The sequence below is a fragment of the Ictalurus furcatus genome, chromosome 16, assembly GCF_023375685.1.
Source record: "Ictalurus furcatus strain D&B chromosome 16, Billie_1.0, whole genome shotgun sequence".
NCBI lineage: Eukaryota > Metazoa > Chordata > Actinopteri > Siluriformes > Ictaluridae > Ictalurus > Ictalurus furcatus.
Window position 1 is genome coordinate 1,583,682 of NC_071270.1, and position 21,354 is coordinate 1,605,035.

Genomic DNA, 21,354 nt, shown 5'->3' on the forward strand with positions numbered 1-21,354 from the left:
TGCCTTTTTTTTATTGGAAAGTTTTATGATGTTAGGCTCGGATCCAACAACAGCAAACCAAAACCATGTCTTGTAAGATCATTTAAACTCCAGTAATTGATTCGGCCTTTTTAAAAAAGAAAAAAAAAAAAAAAGAAAAAGAAAGAAAGAAAGAAAAAGGTCACCCAGAAATAATTTTATGCAAATTGTATCTGTAGACAGGTGAAGATTTTTAATCGTCGTTTCGTATTTCCATTAGATTTACTTATTTGGATGACTTCTTTACTCAAAGTCACTCAAAATACGAAAGGGAATACAATCCAAGTATTTAGCTGAGCATTTAAGGGTTAAAAGCACCTAACGGTGGTTTTCTGTGAGTCCCCTTTTTTTGTTTTTAAGGGATTTTCTCCCTGTAGGAAGTTTTCGCAAGAACTCTGGAGAATCATGTAATAAATATATCCCATTTTCACAGAATACCACAAAACCCAAGCATCCCTTAAAAGATTAATCTGACTGCATGTAAAATTTTTTAGAAGAAGCCAAAAGGTCACTTTTCAAGCCAAGGGCTTTTATCCTGCCTCCCACACAGGCGTAAACCAAGGGGACAATAAGAAAAATAATACCGCAGTAGTACCATTACGAGCTCTAATAGACCAGCGCGTCCCACCACGCAGGCGGCAAGAGGTAACGGAGCGTCTGAAAGTAAAAGCCGTAGAAGGTCCACGCCAGCATCCCGCCAAGTCGTTCCTCCTCCGCTGTTGGAAAAACAAAACAAAATCAAACCCTTACGATTTACAGAACAATCGACTCCCCCCCCGTCACCCCGTCACCCCGCTATTTGATTGTCTTTTCACAGACATCTATTAAAAAAATAATAAAAGTCAAATGCAAACAAGACAAGTAACAAAGAGAAGTAAAAAAATTTATTGCAGTATTTGTTCCGCCAGAAGTGCTGGGGATCCCTTTTTTTTTCTCTCTAGGGTGACCTAATACATCAAAATCTACATTTACAAAAAAAAAAAAAAAAAAAAAAAAAAATCAATCTCCCCCTGCATGTAGGCCACAGATACTGCATGCTCTGCTTTTTGAACAGAATAAATTATGTCCAGGAAACTCCATTGTACAGCATGAGTAAACAAAACAAAACCCAAAAAAAAAAAAAAAAAAAGAAAAAAAAAAAAGGAGTAAAACATAAAGCAGAGGAAATATTTAAAAGGTTCTTTCCCTGGACACTGAGCTAAGCTAAAGAAATCCATCCGGTGCTAGGTTTAACTCCAAGAACACTTTATTAAGAACATCAACAGACTAATTTCCAACATTCACTTTAAGTTTATTTTTTTTTTTTAAACAGATTTTTTTCGTCAGAGATATAAACATTTTTGTTTTTGTGTTTATTGTTTTTTTCTGTTAAACTATGATACAGTGGGAGTAAAAATCACACGACTGAGTTGCTGCACAACAGCGAAGGAGCTCCCACACGTTTTCCAAACATTTCCCTCTAGATGCGTTCGTCCTGTTTAACTTAAAATTGTGTCCACAGAATGCTTTCCTGCAGGTCCTCACCACTTTTTAAAACGTCCCACCCCCTCCCTGCCCCGCCCCGCCCCCCCTTCCTTTCCGTCTCCTCACTCTTTAGACAGCCAACCGCCAGCTTTCGTGAGTCCGTGAGTACTCTTGCCGCACTGTCCGAGTTAGAAAATGTTGGATCCCGATAAAGTTTGGCTGCTGAGAGTTCCTGGTGGAGTAACTGTAGTCTGATTAGCTGGAAGTCCCCTCCTTGGCTGCGTACAGTGAGCGTAAAGTCTGCACCATTTTGTTAGTCAGCTTGTGCGCGCTCGTCAAGGCGATTTTCTTGTAAATGATGTCCGATTCCTTGATAGTGTCCACCCAAGGCACCAGTTTACGTCCGTCCCGTTTCTTGGCCTCGGCCCAAGTGCCGGAGTACGAGCCGGCCATCCAGTGCACGCTGTAACCGTTGCTCGTCTTCTGGATAACGCGAGCTATCTGCGGCCGGTCCTTGTACTTGGGGCAACAGATGGCGATGACGTCCATGGCTTCTACCGTTTCGTTCATGTGACCTGATGCGTCTGCGGAATCGCCGCCTCTTTTGGATCTCCGTGACGACTAGAGGAAGGGAATAAATAAATAAATAAATAAATAAAAATCGCAAGTTAAATATTCGTTTAATAAAGATATACTGGACATTTGCTACCATTTGAAATACTTGAAACACCGTAGATGTAATTTGAAGATTACAGCCTTAAATCAATTCGGCACGTTTCCGAAACCGCAGGCAGGAAGGACTTACTCCAGGCATTTTCTCGTCTCCGTCGCTGTCCTCGTCGTACGACTCGGCGGCGTTGTTTTTCGGGCTGGAGCCTCCCAGCAGAGCGGTGATGGCTTTGTTTCTGGCGTGAGCGCTAGCCGACGCCTCGCCTTCCTCGTCCTCTTCGTCGGGATCCAAGTGCTCCATCAGTACCTTAAACTGAGGCGCGTGAGGAAGTCAGTACGTTCGAGTCGTCAGCAGTACATCCAGCAACGGCCGGTAAATATACATTAGAACTCGACTCAACGCTAAATCTCTAATAACATCAAACAAACATTCTCGATATCTCGGGATCTACGCTGTTCCTTTATCGATGCTGCGACCCAAAAGCATTTTCGCCTTCTAACCTTTCAAATTTACGTTGTGAAATAAAATAGGTCCGGTAATAAGACGAGAAACCGAGGAAACACTAATCTTCAATTCAAATTTTTTTTACGTTTTATTTCTGCACTAGGATTACTTACGTCCAAGTATTGCCTGACGATCCTTCTCTTGACTTCGTAGGTAAGCTCTGCGTTGGACAGACTGTTGGTCAGGAAGTCCAGCGTCTGCCGTGGGTTAAAATGCACGTTGGTTTTCCTGTTCACCGCTTTGTCGTACACTTTCGCCGACTCGGTGGGCGAGTACTTCTGGATTTTGCTGCGGAGAAAAGAAACACGGGTTTTAGACCGGCGGTGTAGTTTTAGACCAGGCCGTAGGACTTGCGCCGGCACGCGTTTTGTTTCGGATACCTGTCGGAGAAGCCGTAGAGGTTCTTTAAGTGCTGTTTGAGCACCAAGAGGAGCAGGATGCCTTGAGAGGCGTTGGCAAAATCGAGCAGGGGCATGGGGTTGTCCGGAAGACGGTCCATGACCTTGTCCACGTCGTCGGCCTCCAGATCCGACTCCGAATCGGAGTTCACCGCAGCCCGCTTAGCCTTCTTGGACCTCCGGACGACCTCGTCGTCTTCGTCGCTGCTGCTGCCGCCGCTTCCCCTGCCACTCTCAGGAACCTCTTCATGCACGTAGTCGTCGTCGTCTTCTTCCTCGGAGCAGTATTTCTTTTCCCGTTCCTTCTTTTTCTTCTTCTTTTCCCTCTGCCTAGAGTCCTTTAGCAAAGACTAAAAAGGGAGAAAATGAGCATATATGAGAGAGAGAGAGAGAACGAGGTAACACACACACACACACACACACACACACACACACACACACACACAAACAAAAGCCCAAACAGGAGCTCACCTCTTTGAAGGACTGCAGGAGGTTGCTGCCGGACACCGACAGCGTGATGTCGATGTGATGCATGATGAAGAGCGGCTCCTCCTGGGTCTGGAACGGGAAACACGCCAGGTTGTCGGCGATGAACAGCAGCATGTTCACCTCCGTCTTCTGCGAGGGAACAGACGTAGATTAGTGAGAAAGTTCAGTGGAAGCAGCTAGTCGGGCTCGCGTTATAATCCCGTTCCGATACGTGGTCGTTTGTTCTAATGGATGTCTAACGGATAATCAGATTAGATGTGCAATTAGATTTCAGAAAATCTAATAAAAGAATTATATTTCAACATCGCGCAGCTCTGTTTAAGGAGGGCTTTCATGACGAGATGGAGCGATCGTTTCAAATGATCCGAAACCCTTCGTAGACAAAAGAATCGCCGACAAAAGCTTCAACTGAACGTAACAAACCGACTCACCGCGCTGTCGTCGAACAGATTAAGCAGAGAGATGAGGAAGGCTCTCCGGTGCTGCCGGTTTCCCCGCACCATGGTGAAAAGGTGCGAGCAGAGCGCCGAGCTGGACTCGTCATGACGGAAACCCCGGATGATCGTGTTCCGGGACGCCATTATGGCCTGCTGGACTTGGTAGGACATTTTCATCCCCGCCACAGCCTTCATCTGATTTCCACACAAAAGATCAGAGGACAAAGCTCTCAGTATTCTGACGCGGTGTAGATTGTACACACGATACGCTGAAAGTTACTCACGTGAATAAATCCTGTGTACTTCTTATCGATTTCCACCAGCTGCTGGTCCGCTTTGTTCCTCATTGTGGGCTCGGGATCGGTTCCCATGGCAATCAAATAGGGGACGCACTACGTGCAAAATAAAAAACAAAAAAAACAAAACACTTATTTAGACTCGCTAGATCAAAACTCTGAGAAGTATTTAACGCTACAGACACAGGTTAAAGTTGTATCGTGTACCTGTACAGGGTGAATGAGACCCTGGTTGAGCGTCAGAGCGATGACGTTGAGGGCAAAGTGACGTACACTGGACTGTGTGTGGAAGAAGGCCTCCAGGACCTGCTTGAGGTACAACTGCATGATGGAGCTGCTCATACCCGACGAGATGTCACCCATCTCCTTCAGGTCCTCCTGCTTGGAGAGCTTCTTCCCTGCGGAGACGGACAACAGTCAGGGTTAAAAATGTACCTAACGACCCAAGAGGAGAATTCTGGCTGTGCGACAGACAGACAGACAGACAGACAGACACTCACACTCCCTGTCAGCTTCCTGCATTCGGGAGTCCTCTTCCTGCAAGTACGTCTGTAGATTCTTAAGCACCTGGATCTTTAGGTTTACTGACTTCTTTCTGTCGGACAGGAGGCCGTTGTACAGAGTCTTTACGTCGGGGACGAACATTAGACCTGGGTGCTGGATGAACAGGAAACCTGGGGAACAAGGAAAGCAAATCTGTTTGAATAAAAAGGACTCGGACTTGGAGTGGAAGCACGACAGAGCTGACCTTTGAACCGACCCTTCCAATTAGTATCGCAAAGCCTCGAGCACAAAACCACCGCTGTCGTTAGGTTACAGAACCCAAATAAAAAGAACCGACGCTTACCCAAACCAATGATGGCCTTCGTCTGCACCTCCTCATCTTCGTTCTTAGTGAAATACAGAAGCAGTTCCAACACCTTGTCCTTTATGACGACCTGGGAACAACCGATAAGACATCAGAGACTTCTTTAAATTTAAAAAAAACCTCGTGCGGCCAATACAAGGTTCAAATAACAGACCTTGTTGTTTCCTTTAAACTCCTCTCGGTCAAAGTCAAAGTGCCTGCAAAGAGCTCCTACGGTGAAGAGAGAACGCAGCAGTGCCGGCTTGTTGGACACTAGCACCGTGCTGTTCGAGTCCTCCTGGTGCTGGGTCTTCAGCTTGTTCAGAGCCCCTGAGGACATCAAGTCGATTTTTAACATCCAACAACGTCCACTGTGCGCTCAACTCCTAGCCGTTCACATAAGCTTGGACAGGTTAGTGCTGTCTTTACTACATCAGCATATTTATTGTATGGATAGAAGAAAAAAGGAAGAAAAAAAAAAAAAAAGGACTGGGTGTGCATCGTAATTGAATTAAAACGCATGCCACAGAATCAAGACTCAACTCACCATAGTACCGGTTAAAACAAGCCCAGACAAACTTGTAGTTGTGAGTGACCTTGTTCACTATTGCCCCAAGACAGCTTACACAATGCTGCACAACCTGAGGAGGAAAAAAAAAAAAACACACTCATTTACATTTATTCATTTAGCGGACGCTTTTATCCAAAGAGACTTACAAATGAGAAAATACAAGCAAAGCGATATATCAAGCGGAGAACAAGTAGCGCTACCGTACGAGAGCCGTTAATTGAGCTCCAGAAGAAGCAAAGTGCACAGAGTCGAGGTGTAAGTGCCAGAGTAATTTTATTTTTTTTATGGGTTAGATAGGTGTTGACAGAAGAGGTGGGTCTTTAGCTGTTTTATGAAGATGGTGAGAGATTCTGAGGTCCGGATTGAGGTCGGAAGTTCATTCCACCACTGAGGAACAGTCAGTTTGAATGTTCTTGAAAGGGATCTTGAGCCACGCTGAGTAGGTAGTACTAAGCGTCGGTCGTGGATCGATGGCAGATTGCGTGAGGGAACGTAAGCCTTCAGGAGAGAGTTGAGGTAGGGGGCGCTGTTCCAGACAAGGTCTTGTAGGTGAGCATCAAGGCCTGGAATTCGATGCGGGCGGCTACAGGAAGCCAGTGGAGGGAGATGAAGTGGGGTGTGACGTGGGTTCTCTCGGGCTGGTTGAAGACGAGGCGCGCTGCTGCACTCTGAATCATCTGAAGGGGTTTGATGGAGCTGCCGGGAAGCCCGAGAGTAGTGAGTTGCAGTAGTCCAGTTTTGAGATAGCAAGAGCCTGGACTATTATCTGTGTAGCCTGTTCGGTGAGGTACGGTCTGATTTTCTTGATGATGTACAGATTGAACCTACAGGACCGTGCAGTTGTTGAGATGTGGTCTGTAAAGGTCAAGCGGTCATCGAGAATCACCCCATTTAAACAAGAGTACTGAACTGGAAACAGAAACGTTTCCAAAAGTGACAGAACACGTCTGCGTATGACAAGAAATATACCGCACTTACGCCTACAATTATTGCCATGCGAGATGTTTTTCAATCCATGCTTTCCCATCAAAAACAACAAAAAGGCAGTGGGAGAGCAGTACAGCTGGACAGAGGTGGGACGAGTCCTTTCGGAGTTTAATTCCAGAAATTCCTCTGACCTTATTATTTATTTATTTATTTATACACACACACACACACACACACACACACACACACACACACGCTGTGGAACTAACTACACTACCAGTCAATAGTTTAGACACACTCGTACCTTATTTTTATTCCCCCACATTTCAGAATAATAATCAAGTCATCAAAACTCTGGAATAACACAAATGGAACTAAGGGAATTATGTTGTGATAAACATATCAGTCGAGTGTCCACAAACTTTTGACCAGTAGCGTACACACCAATAAAACGACAATTCCGTGTCATTTCTGCGCAGACACCTTCGAACATTAACTGTGGACGTTAAGCCCAGACGAGTTTGTGCATGAATCCTGACTCTTTACTAACCGTCATTCCGTATTTGATGATGAGCTTCATCAGGTCTTCCTCAATGGTGGTGAGAAAGGTCTCGCTGGGATGGTCCATCAGAGGCACCACCAACTCTAAGATTTTAGCTACGTTACAAATGACCATGAAATCGTTCTGGTTCTGTGAACGGAAGAAAAGCACAGAAGGGGCGTGAAGATTTTCAACTTGAGAGAACTTGAGAGAACCGACCACTAGAGGGCGGCAAAAAAAAAAAAACCCCCAAAAGATTTTAAAATGTTCAAAACAGCAGAGGAGAGTTTGATGCTCACGTTGCACTTGGTGGTCAGGTAGGGCTGCATGGTCATGGCGTGTTTCACCATCAGCTGCGCTCGGATCTTGCTGAACAGGTACAGGGTGGTGATGCAGGACACCAATCGGTTTGAATTCACCCCTTTACTCTCACAGTCTGCAGTGTAACAAACGTGTCAGCATTCAGAGCCTATCAATCACTAAAACTGACCACTAATTAAACATTTATTGTGTGTGTGTGTTAGCAGTACCACTGAGCGACTCCTCCTCGTATTTGAGGATGTGCTCCACTAGATTGTCGACGAGCTGGACGCAGGCTTTCCGGGTTGGCTTGTAGGAGGCGTCTTCCTCCGTCTTCAACAACTGCAATTACATCAGCACGTACATCAAACTGAGACACTAGCAAAAGGACGGTGTTGCGCACACAAAACCGATCCGCTCTACATCATATCCCGGTATGAACGACAGAAGACGTCACTCACGTTCTGAAGCAGCTGTTCGAACCAGTCGTAACCAGAATCCCTGCATGCAGACACCTGTCGAGAGAAATCCCCTTATGCTTTATCAGGCATGAACAGAGACACTGTCTAATAAATCCTACAGGCATTAACAGACAGGGAGCAGTACGCGAGTAATAATTGTTCCTCGTGACAATGCAACACATGCCTGATTGAACCTTTAACGAAAGTATTAAACTATTAAAGCCGTTTCGCACCGACTTAAGTCTAGCACCAAGAAAGATCGATCCTCCTGAGAAGTTCATTCTTCAATTTTATAAGCAGTTACGTTGGCATTTTGGACAAAGACCGCACGGATCAATCGTTTCAGGACGAACAAAGAGCTGTGGCACGCTGATAAACTTCAGCAAAACACAGTACAGTGTCTATGGTGTCATGTAAACACACGCCGCACAAAACCGACCCAAACAACGCTTTCTAGAAAAGACTACAATAAAGAGTCCGTGTGTGATAAGTGTAGAGTTCAGAGAATAACGCAAACAACTAAAACGTTAACCAAAACCACAAATCCTGTATTTATCATCACCTCAGGAACTTGAGTGCTTAAGTACTTGCTCATTTTCTCGGTACAGAAAACAAACATCCCCAAAAAAAAAAAGGAAATAAAATGAAGGGGGTTCACTGCTATCAGCTTACCACATCAGTGATATTGATGATCTTCCTGGTCATGGTTTCCTTATCGTGGTTTGGAGTCGGAGTGAACCACAACTTCTGGAATGTTTCATTCACCAGTTTCTATGGAAAATAAAAATAAATAAATAAAGAAAGAAAGAAAGATGACCATATGCCAGAACATACACTACAGGTCAAAAGTTCGGAGACATTTGCCTGAAATGTTTCTCATGATCTTAAAAACCTTTCGATCTGAAATTTATGAAATCGGTGTCGTAGACAAAAATATAATTCTGCCAACATATTCAGTAAGTGTCCAGCGCATGTGGGAACTCCTTTAACACTGTTTAAAAAGCAGCTCAGGGAAATTCCTCAAGAAACCGGTTGAGAAGATGCCAAGAATACATTTCTGGAAATACTTTGAAGATGATAAAATACTAAATTACTTTGGATTCCCCCCCCCCACCCCCCACCCCCCACAACATAACTCCCATAGTTCCATGTGTGTTACTCCGGAGTTTTGATGACTTTATAATTATTCTAAAATGTGGGGAAAGAAATAGAAATAAACGACGTGCGTGTATAAACTGACCGGAAGCGTATATTAAAATCTCAGAGCATCCTACGCATCCAAAGCGAGCATCCACGAGGTGTACGGAACGAAATATATACTAAATTAAAATTCGCAATTCGCAGGTAAGAAGGTGGGACGTATACCTTAATGCCTTCTTCGTCGTTGACCCTTCGGATCATCTTCACACACATCTCGGTGATCTTGTTGAAGGTGGGTTGCTCCAGACAGATGTCTCGCAAGATCTTAATCACCCTCTTTCTCACACTGATGCCCGTATCCTGCAAAGAAGAACCTGCGCATGAACGCTTGAAGATGCACCATTTTCCTACAGCCTGTAGGTGGCAGCAGAGTGTCACGAGCCGAATTTACCCAAGGTGAACTTTCATACTTTGAATGAACTTTAATCTGGAGGGGAAATAATGTCATCAGCAGAGCCGTTTTATTGTTCAGGACTGCTGTGGAAGCTATTTGACATGAAAATAAACTCTGCTTCGATACAGTCTAAATTTACCTGACGTATACGGTAGTAACATGGTAAATTTCTTTGTGATGCAGGATCCTATAAAACTATTACCAGACAGCTCTAATCACACAGCAAATTAAACTCACGTGCTAACCTCTTATCTTTGAGGTTTGCAAGTAAAGCAGTCGGATTGAGAGACAAGATATTAACGCACCAGGATCCTTTCAATGAGCATGTCGTAGTACTGCTCAGTCAGCTGAGGACGACTCAGCACGAATCGGCCGAGCAGCTCTACAGCGGCCTCCCGCACGCTGGTGGAGTTATCCATCAGTCGACCGTGGACTCCGCGCTGCATGTCCGACTGCGTATGAACGAACACACAAAAATGTCAAATCCTCCCCAAAATCATGCGCGTCTGATAAATAAGGTCACGTTTCTCATGACGAGTTCGTTCCAGGGACACGTTTTAACGCGTTTTCCTTTCTGTATTTGTGCCTCGTTTGCGAAAACGCACTCACCCGAGCCAGAATGCTGGGATCCACAGCCACCACCTCTGACAGACACTTCATCGCTTTCGTTCTCACAGCAATAGCACTCTCTCCCAGCACTCTCAAGATCTGAGAAACACAAAACAGCAGGAGGCTCTTTTTTTTTTTTTTGGTAGAAAGACACACAGAATGCTGAAAACATGTAGGAATCCTTTTTTTTCTGACCAACTTAAAACTCTAAAAAGGTTCTCTGTGTATTACACATCACTCTGTTTCCCCTCATGCAGCGTGAACGTAGGTGATGCTTTCTTACCTGCGTTAAATAAATATCAAAGCTCTGTGCAAACGGCCTCATAGAGGCCAAATATCGCACGACTAAACAGGCGTCTTCGTAATCCACAGTGTCCGAGTTCATTCTGAAGAGGAAGACAAAGCATTTTATATGAGATTGAACTCTTGATTACATACACGCACAATCAATCAAGTAAGAAAAAGTCCTCCCAAGCTTACTTCAACGTGCCAAACTGCGCCGGAGTGGTCCTGATGATCAACCGCAGGAACTGCTTGCGCTTCTCGGCTCTCTGCATGATCTCGCCCGTGGTCTCTATGTCCTTGGCGTGGTGCGCTCCTTCCGCGGTGTCGTCATCCTTCTGGTTCTGAGACTTCATGGCCTTCTCGGTCTCTGTAGTGGTGTCTCTGAACCACTGCGCGATGTAGAACTTCCTCGCAAACTGGCAGGTCACAAGAATGCCGTTAAGTTACAGTCCTTTGCAAAAAAAATTCATTTTCACTCACAAGCCGATCTGAAAAAGCTTTTGTTTTTCAGATCGGGTTAGCTCGCCTTAAGACTCAAGCGGTTACGCATGTTCTTAAGGGCGCTCTAAAAAGATTCGAGATGCATCATGAACGTAGGCCTCACCACAAGAGAGGGGTCGGTCTCCACGTTTTCATCCAGGTAATCCAACAGAGCTTTCTGAAGCTGCTGGGTCTCGTCGTTGCCGGACACCTGCAGAACCAACACCGCGATAACGATTAATAAGGAACGTACAGAAGAAGGAAAAGATCCAGCAGGTTCGTCGAGGATCAGTATAAATAACAGTTTAACCTCTCGGAGGATGCGGTCTATAGATCTCTGGTCCATTTTGCTAGTAACGGCGTCTTTGCGCAGACGAGCGGCGACCGTTCCCAGGTAGTCCAAAGAGGCCACTCTGAGTGCCATCTCAGTCTGTTTGTTACTGAACTGGTGCACCTGAGCACAAGAGACAAGGTGGTGGTTTGTACCAGTCAAAGAAAGAAAGATAAAAATCATACATTTAACATTTATTCGCCAGCTTACTGGGAAAATAATTACGCCAGTGTATTTATAGTGTGCTTACTAGTCCCATTTTTAACCCGGCTAAAAAGTGGTAGCTAACATGACGAATTAATAAACGCACGATGAGCTAATTAGCGCTTAATAAGCATTTTTGCACGTTGTCAGTGCGCTCGATAAAGCGTTGCGGTGATGAGATTTGGAGTTCTGTCCTCATAATCGCACGCAGGAGATATTATTCGAGTCTGGCGCTAGCTTTCGAGGTGAGTCGCATACAGACTTTTCACGTGCAAGAATCTATAACAGGGATTTTTTAAATTCTTTTTCTGGTTGTTAAGCCTACTTGTCCGTAAATCTGCCGGCGCGAAGACAGAACCCACTTACCAGTAACCGGCCGAGGAGACTGAGCAGCAGTTCGGCAGCGGGCCACTCCGGTTTGTTGACTGTCGAGAGAAGGTCCTGCACAAAGTTTTCGAACAAAGGCCGATAGTCCTCCTCTCCCTGTTTGCTGCCACATCTGAAAGAAGAAAAAAAAAGAAAGCGGGGTTGAAATTAAACAGGTCGGCTGCGCTGGAGCGTCGTGACAACGCCCGAGAGTCCGAGCGCTTACTTTTTGAGGAAAACAGAGAGGAAGTTCTGTGCCGTCCTCATTGCGGTTTCATAAGAGTTTGTGATGAGGACATCCTGGTCCACCTAGAAACGACAGCACAATTCATCGTTTACATTTAAACTGGGTAAGATCGTTACGCTACACCGTATTTGGTCTGTCCGTTTAAAGCGTGTTCGCTCTTACTTTCTTCTCGTACTCGTCATCTGTGTGGTCCTTCCCGCTGGGAAGATGCACCACGCACTGGATGAGCTGCAGCACCAGAGCCGTCACCATCTGGATGTACATGGGTTCCCCGTCGACGTCGCTACTGTTCAACCTGATAAACGGAGCAAATACAGGTTATTGATGATATCAGAAAGGTATAACATGGTCAAATTCATGAAAAGGAAATAATCAGCTGACCTGAAGTTCCTCAAGCTTCTCTTACTGGTCGGGAGCCTGGCAAGAGAGGTGAAGATCTCCTCGAGAATCAGCTGCCTGTGTTTCTCATAACGGGAGAAGACCTGAGGATGAAAAGACACGATCGTTCGTGTTGAAATGTAAAAAGACCGCGTCCGACGAGGGCGTTAAGACGACGAGCTTAAAAGGTGATGGAAACTTACAGCGGTGACCAGCTTAATGGCGCAGAGCTGAAGCTCGCTGACGTTCTCCACGAAGAACGGCGTGATCCCCATCGAAGAGACCTGAAAGAGGAAGTGGAACCGAGATTAGCACGGACTTCCTTTTTTTTTTTTTTTTTAAAGGACGACGCGGACAAAGCAGAAGCTCACCTGCAGGATTGTAGTGTCGGTTAGTAGCTGGATCTCCAGCAGTTCCGAGATGTTGCTGACGATGTCGCACACTTTGTTGTAGAGCATCACGATAACCCTTTGCTTGTGTGTGGAACACTTGGCCCGTTTTGCTTTTGAGCTCAACATGCCACCTGGCAAAAAACAAACAAACAAACAAATAAACAAACCCCAGAAAGGTGAATCACCGGTATATTGATGAGAAGAGTATTATATATGATACACTGGCAACTTTTTATGGCAAAACTTCAGTTATGCCACTAGAGGGCAATGTTGGCTTAAATTTACCAAATAAAAAAGAAAAAGTTATGAAAAGTGTTGCCTATAATCCAGTTTTATCTTTTGGTGACAATTTAACAAATCACCCATATTATTATCAGTATGAATGAGACATGAAAAAAAAGTCAAATTTCTTGCAGGAGATCTCGTCACTGACCTCCGTGTGGGTCCACTCTGTAGACGGGGTCATACTGAGGGTATAAGGTGTTCTGCAGATGGAACTTGGTGAACTGCAGCACCCTCTCGATCACATCCTCGATGTAGACGGCCTTCGGCATGCGCGACGAGGTCATGATGTTCAGAGCCATCAGGCAGGAGTCGGCCGATTTGGTCACCCGCTCCATGATGAGGTCGCGCCATAACCGCTCCTCGTCCTCTGCCTCGGTGTCCTAAGGCGTAAACAAGAACGACGCTCTTGACCGTTATTAACCGTCCCACAGCCGAATTCTAAATGGGAGTGTGAAAACTACACTCACGTGGTTCATGAGCGTGGACAGCTTGGCGCCATCCTGTATGTTTTTCTCCAGTATGCTCAGCACTTTTACTAGCTTGTCGGATGGAATCTGTAAAGCGAAAAAAAAGACTGGAATTGACGCGACGTTTGGCTAAATAAAGTGGCTGACAAATACAGGAAGTAGCTCATAACTATCAGGTTAACATCTTGAATAAAAACACAATCGCACTCATTGTACGGTTTATACCGACTCCGCTCGTTTAAACGTCTCGCACGATCGGCATTTATAAGAGGGAAATTGCGTCGTGCTGTTGTAGTTAATGTCCGTAACGAGACGGACTGTGACGGGCGTGTCGCCGGTCGTGAGCCGACCGAAGGCCAAGAAGCAGCGTACCCTGTACGTGATGCCCATTGCTTTGATTTTGGCCGATTCGCTGCCCAACTCCGACAGCTGGTGTTTCCCAAGGAGCAGCTCCTGAGGGATCTCGTCATCGTCTGCGTCTGCGAGAGGAACGCAAGATTTCTGGTATATAAAAACCCCAACTCGCTCGTGCTCTGACATCACAAGCCAAACCAATAAAACACTGCACGTTGGCTTTAGCGGTAAACTGATTAAAACGACAGCGCGACCGCTGAAAGTTACATACTTAACGACGTGAAGTCCACATCCTCCAGGTTTTCTAAAATGTTGTCCACACTTGCCAAGAACCTCTTGAATGTCGAAGAGTCCATCATTTCTGTTTCGGGAGGAAAAAAAAAACATTTTTTACAAGTCATATTAATGGTGGAAAGGGTATAAAGATTGCAGCAGCAGCATCCCGATCGACTTCAAAAACCCGAGAGTACCTTCCGGAGTTAGCTTCGGCTCGTAGGCTTTCCTCTTTTTCTGCTTCTCCTTCATCTTCATCTTTTTGAATACTGATAAGAAAAAGAGGATGTCTTACAGGATGCTATGCAAACACGCTGGAATGGAAAGCATGATGGAAAACAAAATAAAAACGCTTTGTGCATGTTAGAAACTTACCGTCACTTATGCTGGGAGGAGGAGTCTCGTTCCCGGAGTCGTCTGGACTGTGTTCTCGGTATCGGCTGCCCGACCCTCTGCGGCCCTCGTTGTAGCCTCCGCTACGCCTGCGCTCTCCTGAAACTTTTTTGTCCTCGTACTCCCACGTCCGATCCCGTTCCTTCTTCGTTCGCTTCGGGGCCGCTACGATAAAAAAAAAAAAATTAATATAAAATCACAACGCTGAAATCTGGGAAACCGAATTCTCTCTCTCCTCTTTGCTGACCCCAACATGGTTGGTGAAGAAATTTATGATTTTTACTCACATTCTGATACGCTGTCATCATCCGAGCTGACCTCGGCATACTTGGGCTTGTCGTTGGCTGTGCTGCGTTTGCGTTTGTTCATCTTCACCCTCTCACACAGAGGCATGGTGGACTCGATTTCAGCGAGCAGATGAGGAGGAAGCTCCTTGAGCACAGACTCGTCGATGGCCCCTTGAAACAGGTTAATAAAAAGTCCGTTACTCCTTTATTTAATTCAATCACGACTCTCCGAGCGAGTCTTTACACAATACTTTCAAGCTTTAAGTCGGCGTATATCTTGTTTATGTTTACAAAAAAAAAAAAACACACCAGGTGTTCGCCGAACATTTTTGAAGTACGCAAGTAAACCGTCAGGAGTGATCGTCACGATCGTCTTACCTTTCGAGGACTTCCCATACGAAGGCCTGTTCTTGCTGGATTTGGAGCTGGTCGCATGCCTCTCCTTGATGATTTTCTGCACCTCGTCGAGGGAGAGCTTCTGAAGCACCACGACAGGTTTGGACCGTTTGCTGATGTCCTCTACCAGCCCGAGCCTCTCTAGCTTCACCCGAGGCTGGCTCCAAATCTCCCCGGGTCGTCTGGGTTCCGCGTTCCCGTCCTTGTCCCGTTTCAGCTTGGGAATGACGAAGTTCTTCAGCGCACCAGACTTGCCTCCTAGAAGGAAATCGGGAAACTCTCCAGCTCTGCTGTCGGGGGGAGGCAGCTTGGAGCCATCGGTACTTTTTCTAGTACCGTCAGCGCTCCGCCTCTCCTCTTTGCTGTTGGGAGATTTGAGGTCGGTGCGGGGCCGACCCGAGTCCGGCCCGCTTCGGCTTTCCTGTTTCACGCGGGGACTGTCAGGCCGGGAGCGGTGCTCGGGAGAGCGCCTGTCCCGGTGATCCCTGGATTCAGACCGGTGTTTACGCTCACGATCTCGGTCTTTGTCTCTGTCTTTATCTCGGTCCTTGTCTCTGTCCCTGTCTCGACCGGGGCGCTCCTGCTCTAATCTGCTGGAGGACTTTGGTGTTTCCGGCCTTCGGATTTTGGAGCCGTCACTGCTGCGCTCCCTGTCCCGCTCTCTATCTTTGTGTTTTTCCTCTCTGTGGCCGTCCCGGGAAAGCTCCGGGCGGCCGTCTTTTCGGGGGGTCTCGGGACGGATTTTGTCAGGCTTGCCGTCGTGCCTGTGCTTCGACGGGTCCGGCCGCTTGTCCGAGCCCTGCACCTTTCCTGAGGAGTCGCGCCGGCTGTCCTGCTTGTGTTTCGGCGTCTCGGGGCGGCCGTCTGAAGCCGTTTTCTGCTGCTTTATAACCTCGGGCCGTCCGTCGGCCGCCCTCTGCAACTCCTCGTCCGTTTTTGACTTGAGTCGCAGTACCCCGGCCGAGTCAGAGCTGTCCTCGGCCCAACGCTGGGCCTCCTGGGCAGGCACAGGGCATTCGAGCTGCCCCTCGGCTCTTCCTGCCTGCTGCAGGTCTATGCTGACCATAAGTGCTGGACGGTTAGCCCCGTTGCTGGCAGCACTAGCCTCCTGAGGAGTTGGTTTGTTCCCTGCACTGCCCCCACCGCCTACGCCAGGGCCTCCAGCAGTACCAGCAGTACCAGCAGCACCGGGCTCCTGAGGGTAAGAGTCCTGTTTCCGCTTCTTCAGGGGTTTGTCTAAACAAAGCAAAACAAATCGACATCATTACATCATTCAAACATGTAAGAAGGAACCGGATTCCTGGATTCAGTTCCACTTTATAACTAAGCAAATTTTTAAATAATTAATGCTAACAATCAGGAAAACCGCTCTACCTTTATCCTGAACCTCCTTAGAGCAGCGCTCCCGTTCAATTGCCGATTCGCGTTCTATCCTTTCGATCTCAGCCAAGGCGTCCAACTCAGCCTCGTCGTAGGGCGTCCCGCTGACCGCTCCAGGCTGTTTGGCAGCGAGCGCCCCCGTGTTCTGCAGCACCGGGACCTGCTGGTACCCCGACTGTTCCCGAAAGCTGTTGCAGGGCAGATCGTTCTCTGCGTCTGAGCCTTGCTCCATGCCGCCAGTCATGAGCTCGCCGGCCTGCTCCGCCTCCGCCGATTTGACCCGCGACAGCTTCAGCGTCAGCTTGGTGGAGTCTTTGGAGGGTGAGCTGACTATGTCGTACATGGCGCCTTTCTCACCCTCCTCCTTGATCATTTTCTTCTGCTTTTTCTTACGCTCAGGCGAGTCCATGAGGAGGTCAGGAGCGGCGTCTCGCGGTGAGGTGTACGGGGGCGGGGACTGGAGGATCAGAGGCGGCCGTGATCCAACTAGAAGCAAAAACGTTGCAAAAACAGTTGCACGGATATCCACAAGCAGCATTGAAAACATCAGGATTACTTCAGGTTCACCCAAATAAGTGATTCTATTCCCAGTCCGATTGTACAGCAACAGTTACCCGATTTCCCACTATATACATGCAATTACCCTTCAACACTGGCTTTCAAATGGGAGGGGGAGGGGACTTGTCTATAGTCAAATAGCTCAAATGGGATTTTTTTGCAAATCCAATATGATCAGAAAGAAAGACTTTCTGCAGTCTGAACAGCAAAAGAACATTTTTATTTATTTATTTTTTTAAACTTTCACCTGCACAAGACTACTCAGATGCATTTCAAACCAAAGTAACACGCCGGGCGCGTATAACTTATCGTAAACGAAACAGAAAACGATTTGACTATGATGCGATATTTCTTGCAAGTGGTTTGTATCTACCTTTTGGGGTCCCTTCGCTTCCGGCAGGCGAGCACACGGATTGGGGCGATCGGAGGGGGAAGGAGGCGTTTCTAATAGAAGGATCGCTCTCCTAGAAGAAAGAGGGGGGGGGGAACAAACAAACAAAGAAAAGAATCATTCCATAAATGTGGAGTCATAATCTTCGTTTCCTGTGCAGTGTAAGCTTTTTAATTCACACTGCTCGCGACTCATAACTCACTCACTCATTGAATAAAGAGGTTTGTTGATGCACTCTTGCGACACACACACACACACACACACACACACACACACACACACACACAGCTAACTGACAGAGACTTTGCTAATGAATGTGCAAACATGTCATGCCTTAATAAAATCAGGAACAGCCCCTGGGAATTAAAGAACTCAAAAATGACAAATACACATTTCTATCCTGGGGCTGGTGAGGTTAAAAATAAACAAACAAACAAACAAATAAATAAATAAATGTGTTTGACCAAGGAGGCATGATGATAGAAAAAAAAGACACCCTTGGGAAGTGCATAAATTATGTGGTGCATCTGCGCACCTCATTTCCCAGTCTGTGGACTATGTTCATGTACTCTTCGTTGGAGCAATGCCGTGCGTTGTGATTGGCTGAGTTACTTGACATTTGCCCGGAGACCTTGTTGTCGTGGATGTTTCTCATACCAGGCACCATGGGACTAGCCACAGAGACTGAAAAAAATAATAATAATAAAAATGAATAAGCTTCTAGATAAGTTTTGGCAAACTGGTGGTGTGAGAAATAAGGAAAGGAAAAAAAAAAAAGATTAATCTTACAGCAGCGTTAAAATTACAAATCGGACGCGATTCTTAAACAGCGGCACGTGAACTCACCTTGGATCTGTTGATGCTGAGAGTAGGCGGGTGGATGAGGGTACTGCATGTAACCGGCAGGGCTCTGAGGGGCATACGGGCTGGGCACAGGGCTGTTTTGCTGGGGTATGAACCGGGCCCCGGAGCCCGTCTGAGGCTGAACAAAGCGACTACAGGCACAGAAAAGAACTTGTCAGCCTACACTAGGTGTTTGCAAGTAAATGCCATGAAAATTGCATTTAAAAAAAAACAAAACACCTTGCAGAATACCTAGGAGGGCTGGGAGTAACAGGGGTTTGCTGGTAGTTTGTGGATGCCGGGCTGCCATGCATGGAATTTTGAGGCATCTTGTATGGCGGCATCATTGGCTGTTGCATTATACCTTCAATTACAAAACAAAAACGATCGATCATCTATTATACAAGAACGTCATAAGAAGTGTAATTTAACCACCAGGTTAGTTTTACCAGCGAGATTAGTATACACAGCCTTTATCGTATGCAAGAAACAAAAGAGCAATTCGTCATTAGTCAGTCTAACTTTAGGATGCAGTGAAAGGTCATTCGTGTCATTCCGTCGAGCGCGCGTGGGTGTGGTGAAGCACCACTGGTTACAACACAGAGTTTAACAACATGACAGACAGATAGACAAGTTTAGGGGGTTTTAGGACAAGGACATGAAATATGTTAGAATGTACATCGGAGTACAATTCGCACATTGCTTATTGATTCGTTGTTGAAGACAACAAGGGAACACAAGGAGCACAGCGCTGCACGGGCGCGCTACAACGGAGACGTCTCCGTGGATCGGAAACGCCTCGTTGGGCCTTCGCTTAAGGTAATCGGTAGGTCTGATGATGAGCGTTCCACTTATTATGAGTCGTTCTCGTTCGGCCTTTTCGTCAGCGGATCAGAGTAGCCGGGGTTAATAACGGCATGACTGTAAAATTAAATGCAGCTGAAACACGTTCAGGTGTCCAAAGTGTGCTTCTTTAGCGTTGCACTGGACCAACAAGTCGAATGTTTCTAGCGTGCGAGAGAATCATACAATTACCAAGCACACCAGCGTTGTGCAAACTGCATGGCTAAATCGACCCTGCATCAAGATCTTAAATGACCTCATGCTTCCCTTTGTGGTTTCTGAAAATGTGTGATGATTACCTATAAAACAAGACATCTTAAACTGAATTATTTCCTCACAATATCGTCTGGTATCACTCTGTACGAGGAGGCAAGGTCCAGAGTATGATGGTGGAACTGGAACTGCATGCCCAACTAAACTGTTTAAGTACTAAATGGTCTTGCTGAGCCAAACACAAGCCGTACGCACAGTACACTGCAACTGTGACCACACCACTATTAATAGTTCATCATCGCTGCACGAAAGCCCACGTTTCAGACTCCTGATCTGAGAAACCTTTAAAGACAGATGGAGCTATAAAAGGCTCGGCTGCGGAAGGCAGCCGGAGCCGCACCAGGCCTCGCGCTGTGCTCCATTGGGTTCGGAGTCAAGGGCAATGTCTCCATGTCTTCTCCTTACCGCCCTGAACCCCGAATCGGGTGGGCATACTTTTCTCCCTGAAGATGTTGGGGTTCCTGGACAGCACCGTCTGCAGCAGCACCGGCATGTCGCCCTCCGGGTCATCGCTGCCCAGGTTGTCCTTCAGCTCTCTGCCATGAAGAGCGACATGGTGAGAGTGAGTGGAGCAGTTCATTCGGTCATACAGTAGAAAAGGCACAGAAAAAAATTTATTGCCCTGACTTTACTGCTCTATTTTCTCTTAATTATTAAAAAAATATATATTTCAATTCATTTACAGTCTGCAAGAATACGAATTCTAGATATTTTTTGGTGAGCCAGATTAAAACCTTTATTGGGCCAGTTCCAGGCCCACGGACTGTTATTTCAGACACCTCTAGTGTACTTCATATTTATAACAAAATAAATAAATAACGGTGGTTGGTAATTAGCAAAACTTGTCCGAGGCTGGCGTCACTTTCAGCAATCGTGTGGATATTTTTTCCAAATGACTTGGTTAATAGCTGCTGAAATAGTTTGCTCATTTCAACTTTATACGGTCGTTATACCGATCAAATGTGATCTAAAAAGAAGTTCATGAAAGACGGCTCGCCAATCCAAAGCCCTAGAAGGTTTGGGGCGAGCCGTGTTTTTGCTCTTCCCACAGGCGAATCGGAAACGTCGCTGTACATTTCTATGTTAGAATCGCTCCAAAAGCAGAAGACGCCCAAAACAAAAGCGCCAAACGCAATCATGGAAGGTTTAAAAAATATATATATATATATATATTTTTTTTTTTTAAAGAGGTTGAGACAGTAGAGATACGCACATGTGCTCGGTGGAGACCTGGTTAAGGCTGTGGACCAGCTGGGAGACAAGGTTGTCGTCCCTGCGGGCCAAGAGACAGTTGACCTCCTCGGCGATCCTCCCATTGTACAGCAGGCTCTTAGTGGTGGTGGCAGGGAGAGGGGAAGGCAAGGGCAGCTGGTTTAACACTGCAAAATAAATAAATAAATAAATACATACATACACAAGAGAGATACTTTCTTCAACATGGATTCCCACAGTGCCTGGTTTGGAAAAAAATACACTAAAAAACATATCAATAAATAGACAAAACAGGGTTGTTGTTTTTTTTTAAAGCGGATCGGATACATGCTGAAAGTTGTGATGCTTTTAATTTTAGATATATATTTTAAGTATATTGGCGTTTTGCCTTAGTTAAGTAGCTGTTAAAAAAAAAGTGACAGTAAGCTGGAACGGTAGCCAAGCAGGTGGCCGAGCAGCACGCTGGCACCAAATAAATAAACCGAAACGCTTTTGTTTCGATGCCAGCATGAAGTGAAAAACGTGATTCAGGAAAGATGGCTGCCCTAGAAGGGCAAACGTCTGCACTCTGGTTTGGAAGTGATGTTAGC

General features: G+C 46.1%; 1 protein-coding gene across 3 annotated transcripts in view; it reads right to left on the minus strand.

Annotated features, from left to right (window-relative positions):
• Positions 1 to 884: 884 nt before the first annotated feature.
• The window catches only part of nipblb (NIPBL cohesin loading factor b), a 33,182-nt gene continuing 12,712 nt past the window's right edge, over positions 885 to 21,354 (minus strand). For 2 of the 3 annotated variants that reach the window (XM_053645097.1, XM_053645096.1), the window contains exons 3-47: positions 20,766 to 20,931; positions 19,958 to 20,088; positions 18,689 to 18,800; positions 18,440 to 18,588; positions 18,129 to 18,277; positions 17,576 to 17,666; positions 16,639 to 17,130; positions 15,247 to 16,500; positions 14,869 to 15,039; positions 14,564 to 14,746; positions 14,386 to 14,457; positions 14,187 to 14,276; positions 13,934 to 14,040; positions 13,562 to 13,648; positions 13,243 to 13,474; positions 12,789 to 12,940; positions 12,621 to 12,701; positions 12,421 to 12,521; positions 12,202 to 12,334; positions 12,019 to 12,101; positions 11,793 to 11,925; positions 11,202 to 11,345; positions 11,016 to 11,102; positions 10,607 to 10,827; positions 10,410 to 10,512; positions 10,127 to 10,225; positions 9,823 to 9,969; positions 9,289 to 9,423; positions 8,596 to 8,694; positions 7,924 to 7,977; positions 7,693 to 7,804; positions 7,462 to 7,598; positions 7,172 to 7,312; positions 5,671 to 5,764; positions 5,299 to 5,453; positions 5,124 to 5,214; positions 4,777 to 4,950; positions 4,484 to 4,674; positions 4,265 to 4,372; positions 3,975 to 4,175; positions 3,526 to 3,672; positions 3,037 to 3,404; positions 2,770 to 2,944; positions 2,288 to 2,464; positions 885 to 2,103 (exon numbers count right to left, since the gene is read on the minus strand). In XM_053645097.1, the coding sequence (XP_053501072.1) occupies positions 1,738 to 2,103; positions 2,288 to 2,464; positions 2,770 to 2,944; positions 3,037 to 3,404; positions 3,526 to 3,672; positions 3,975 to 4,175; positions 4,265 to 4,372; positions 4,484 to 4,674; positions 4,777 to 4,950; positions 5,124 to 5,214; positions 5,299 to 5,453; positions 5,671 to 5,764; positions 7,172 to 7,312; positions 7,462 to 7,598; positions 7,693 to 7,804; positions 7,924 to 7,977; positions 8,596 to 8,694; positions 9,289 to 9,423; positions 9,823 to 9,969; positions 10,127 to 10,225; positions 10,410 to 10,512; positions 10,607 to 10,827; positions 11,016 to 11,102; positions 11,202 to 11,345; positions 11,793 to 11,925; positions 12,019 to 12,101; positions 12,202 to 12,334; positions 12,421 to 12,521; positions 12,621 to 12,701; positions 12,789 to 12,940; positions 13,243 to 13,474; positions 13,562 to 13,648; positions 13,934 to 14,040; positions 14,187 to 14,276; positions 14,386 to 14,457; positions 14,564 to 14,746; positions 14,869 to 15,039; positions 15,247 to 16,500; positions 16,639 to 17,130; positions 17,576 to 17,666; positions 18,129 to 18,277; positions 18,440 to 18,588; positions 18,689 to 18,800; positions 19,958 to 20,088; positions 20,766 to 20,931 (7,895 nt within the window). In that variant the 3' untranslated portion in view covers positions 885 to 1,737. The remainder of the gene's footprint in view (positions 2,104 to 2,287; positions 2,465 to 2,769; positions 2,945 to 3,036; positions 3,405 to 3,525; positions 3,673 to 3,974; positions 4,176 to 4,264; positions 4,373 to 4,483; positions 4,675 to 4,776; positions 4,951 to 5,123; positions 5,215 to 5,298; positions 5,454 to 5,670; positions 5,765 to 7,171; positions 7,313 to 7,461; positions 7,599 to 7,692; positions 7,805 to 7,923; positions 7,978 to 8,595; positions 8,695 to 9,288; positions 9,424 to 9,822; positions 9,970 to 10,126; positions 10,226 to 10,409; positions 10,513 to 10,606; positions 10,828 to 11,015; positions 11,103 to 11,201; positions 11,346 to 11,792; positions 11,926 to 12,018; positions 12,102 to 12,201; positions 12,335 to 12,420; positions 12,522 to 12,620; positions 12,702 to 12,788; positions 12,941 to 13,242; positions 13,475 to 13,561; positions 13,649 to 13,933; positions 14,041 to 14,186; positions 14,277 to 14,385; positions 14,458 to 14,563; positions 14,747 to 14,868; positions 15,040 to 15,246; positions 16,501 to 16,638; positions 17,131 to 17,575; positions 17,667 to 18,128; positions 18,278 to 18,439; positions 18,589 to 18,688; positions 18,801 to 19,957; positions 20,089 to 20,765; positions 20,932 to 21,354) is intronic. The other variant, XM_053645098.1, reaches the window with a different exon arrangement.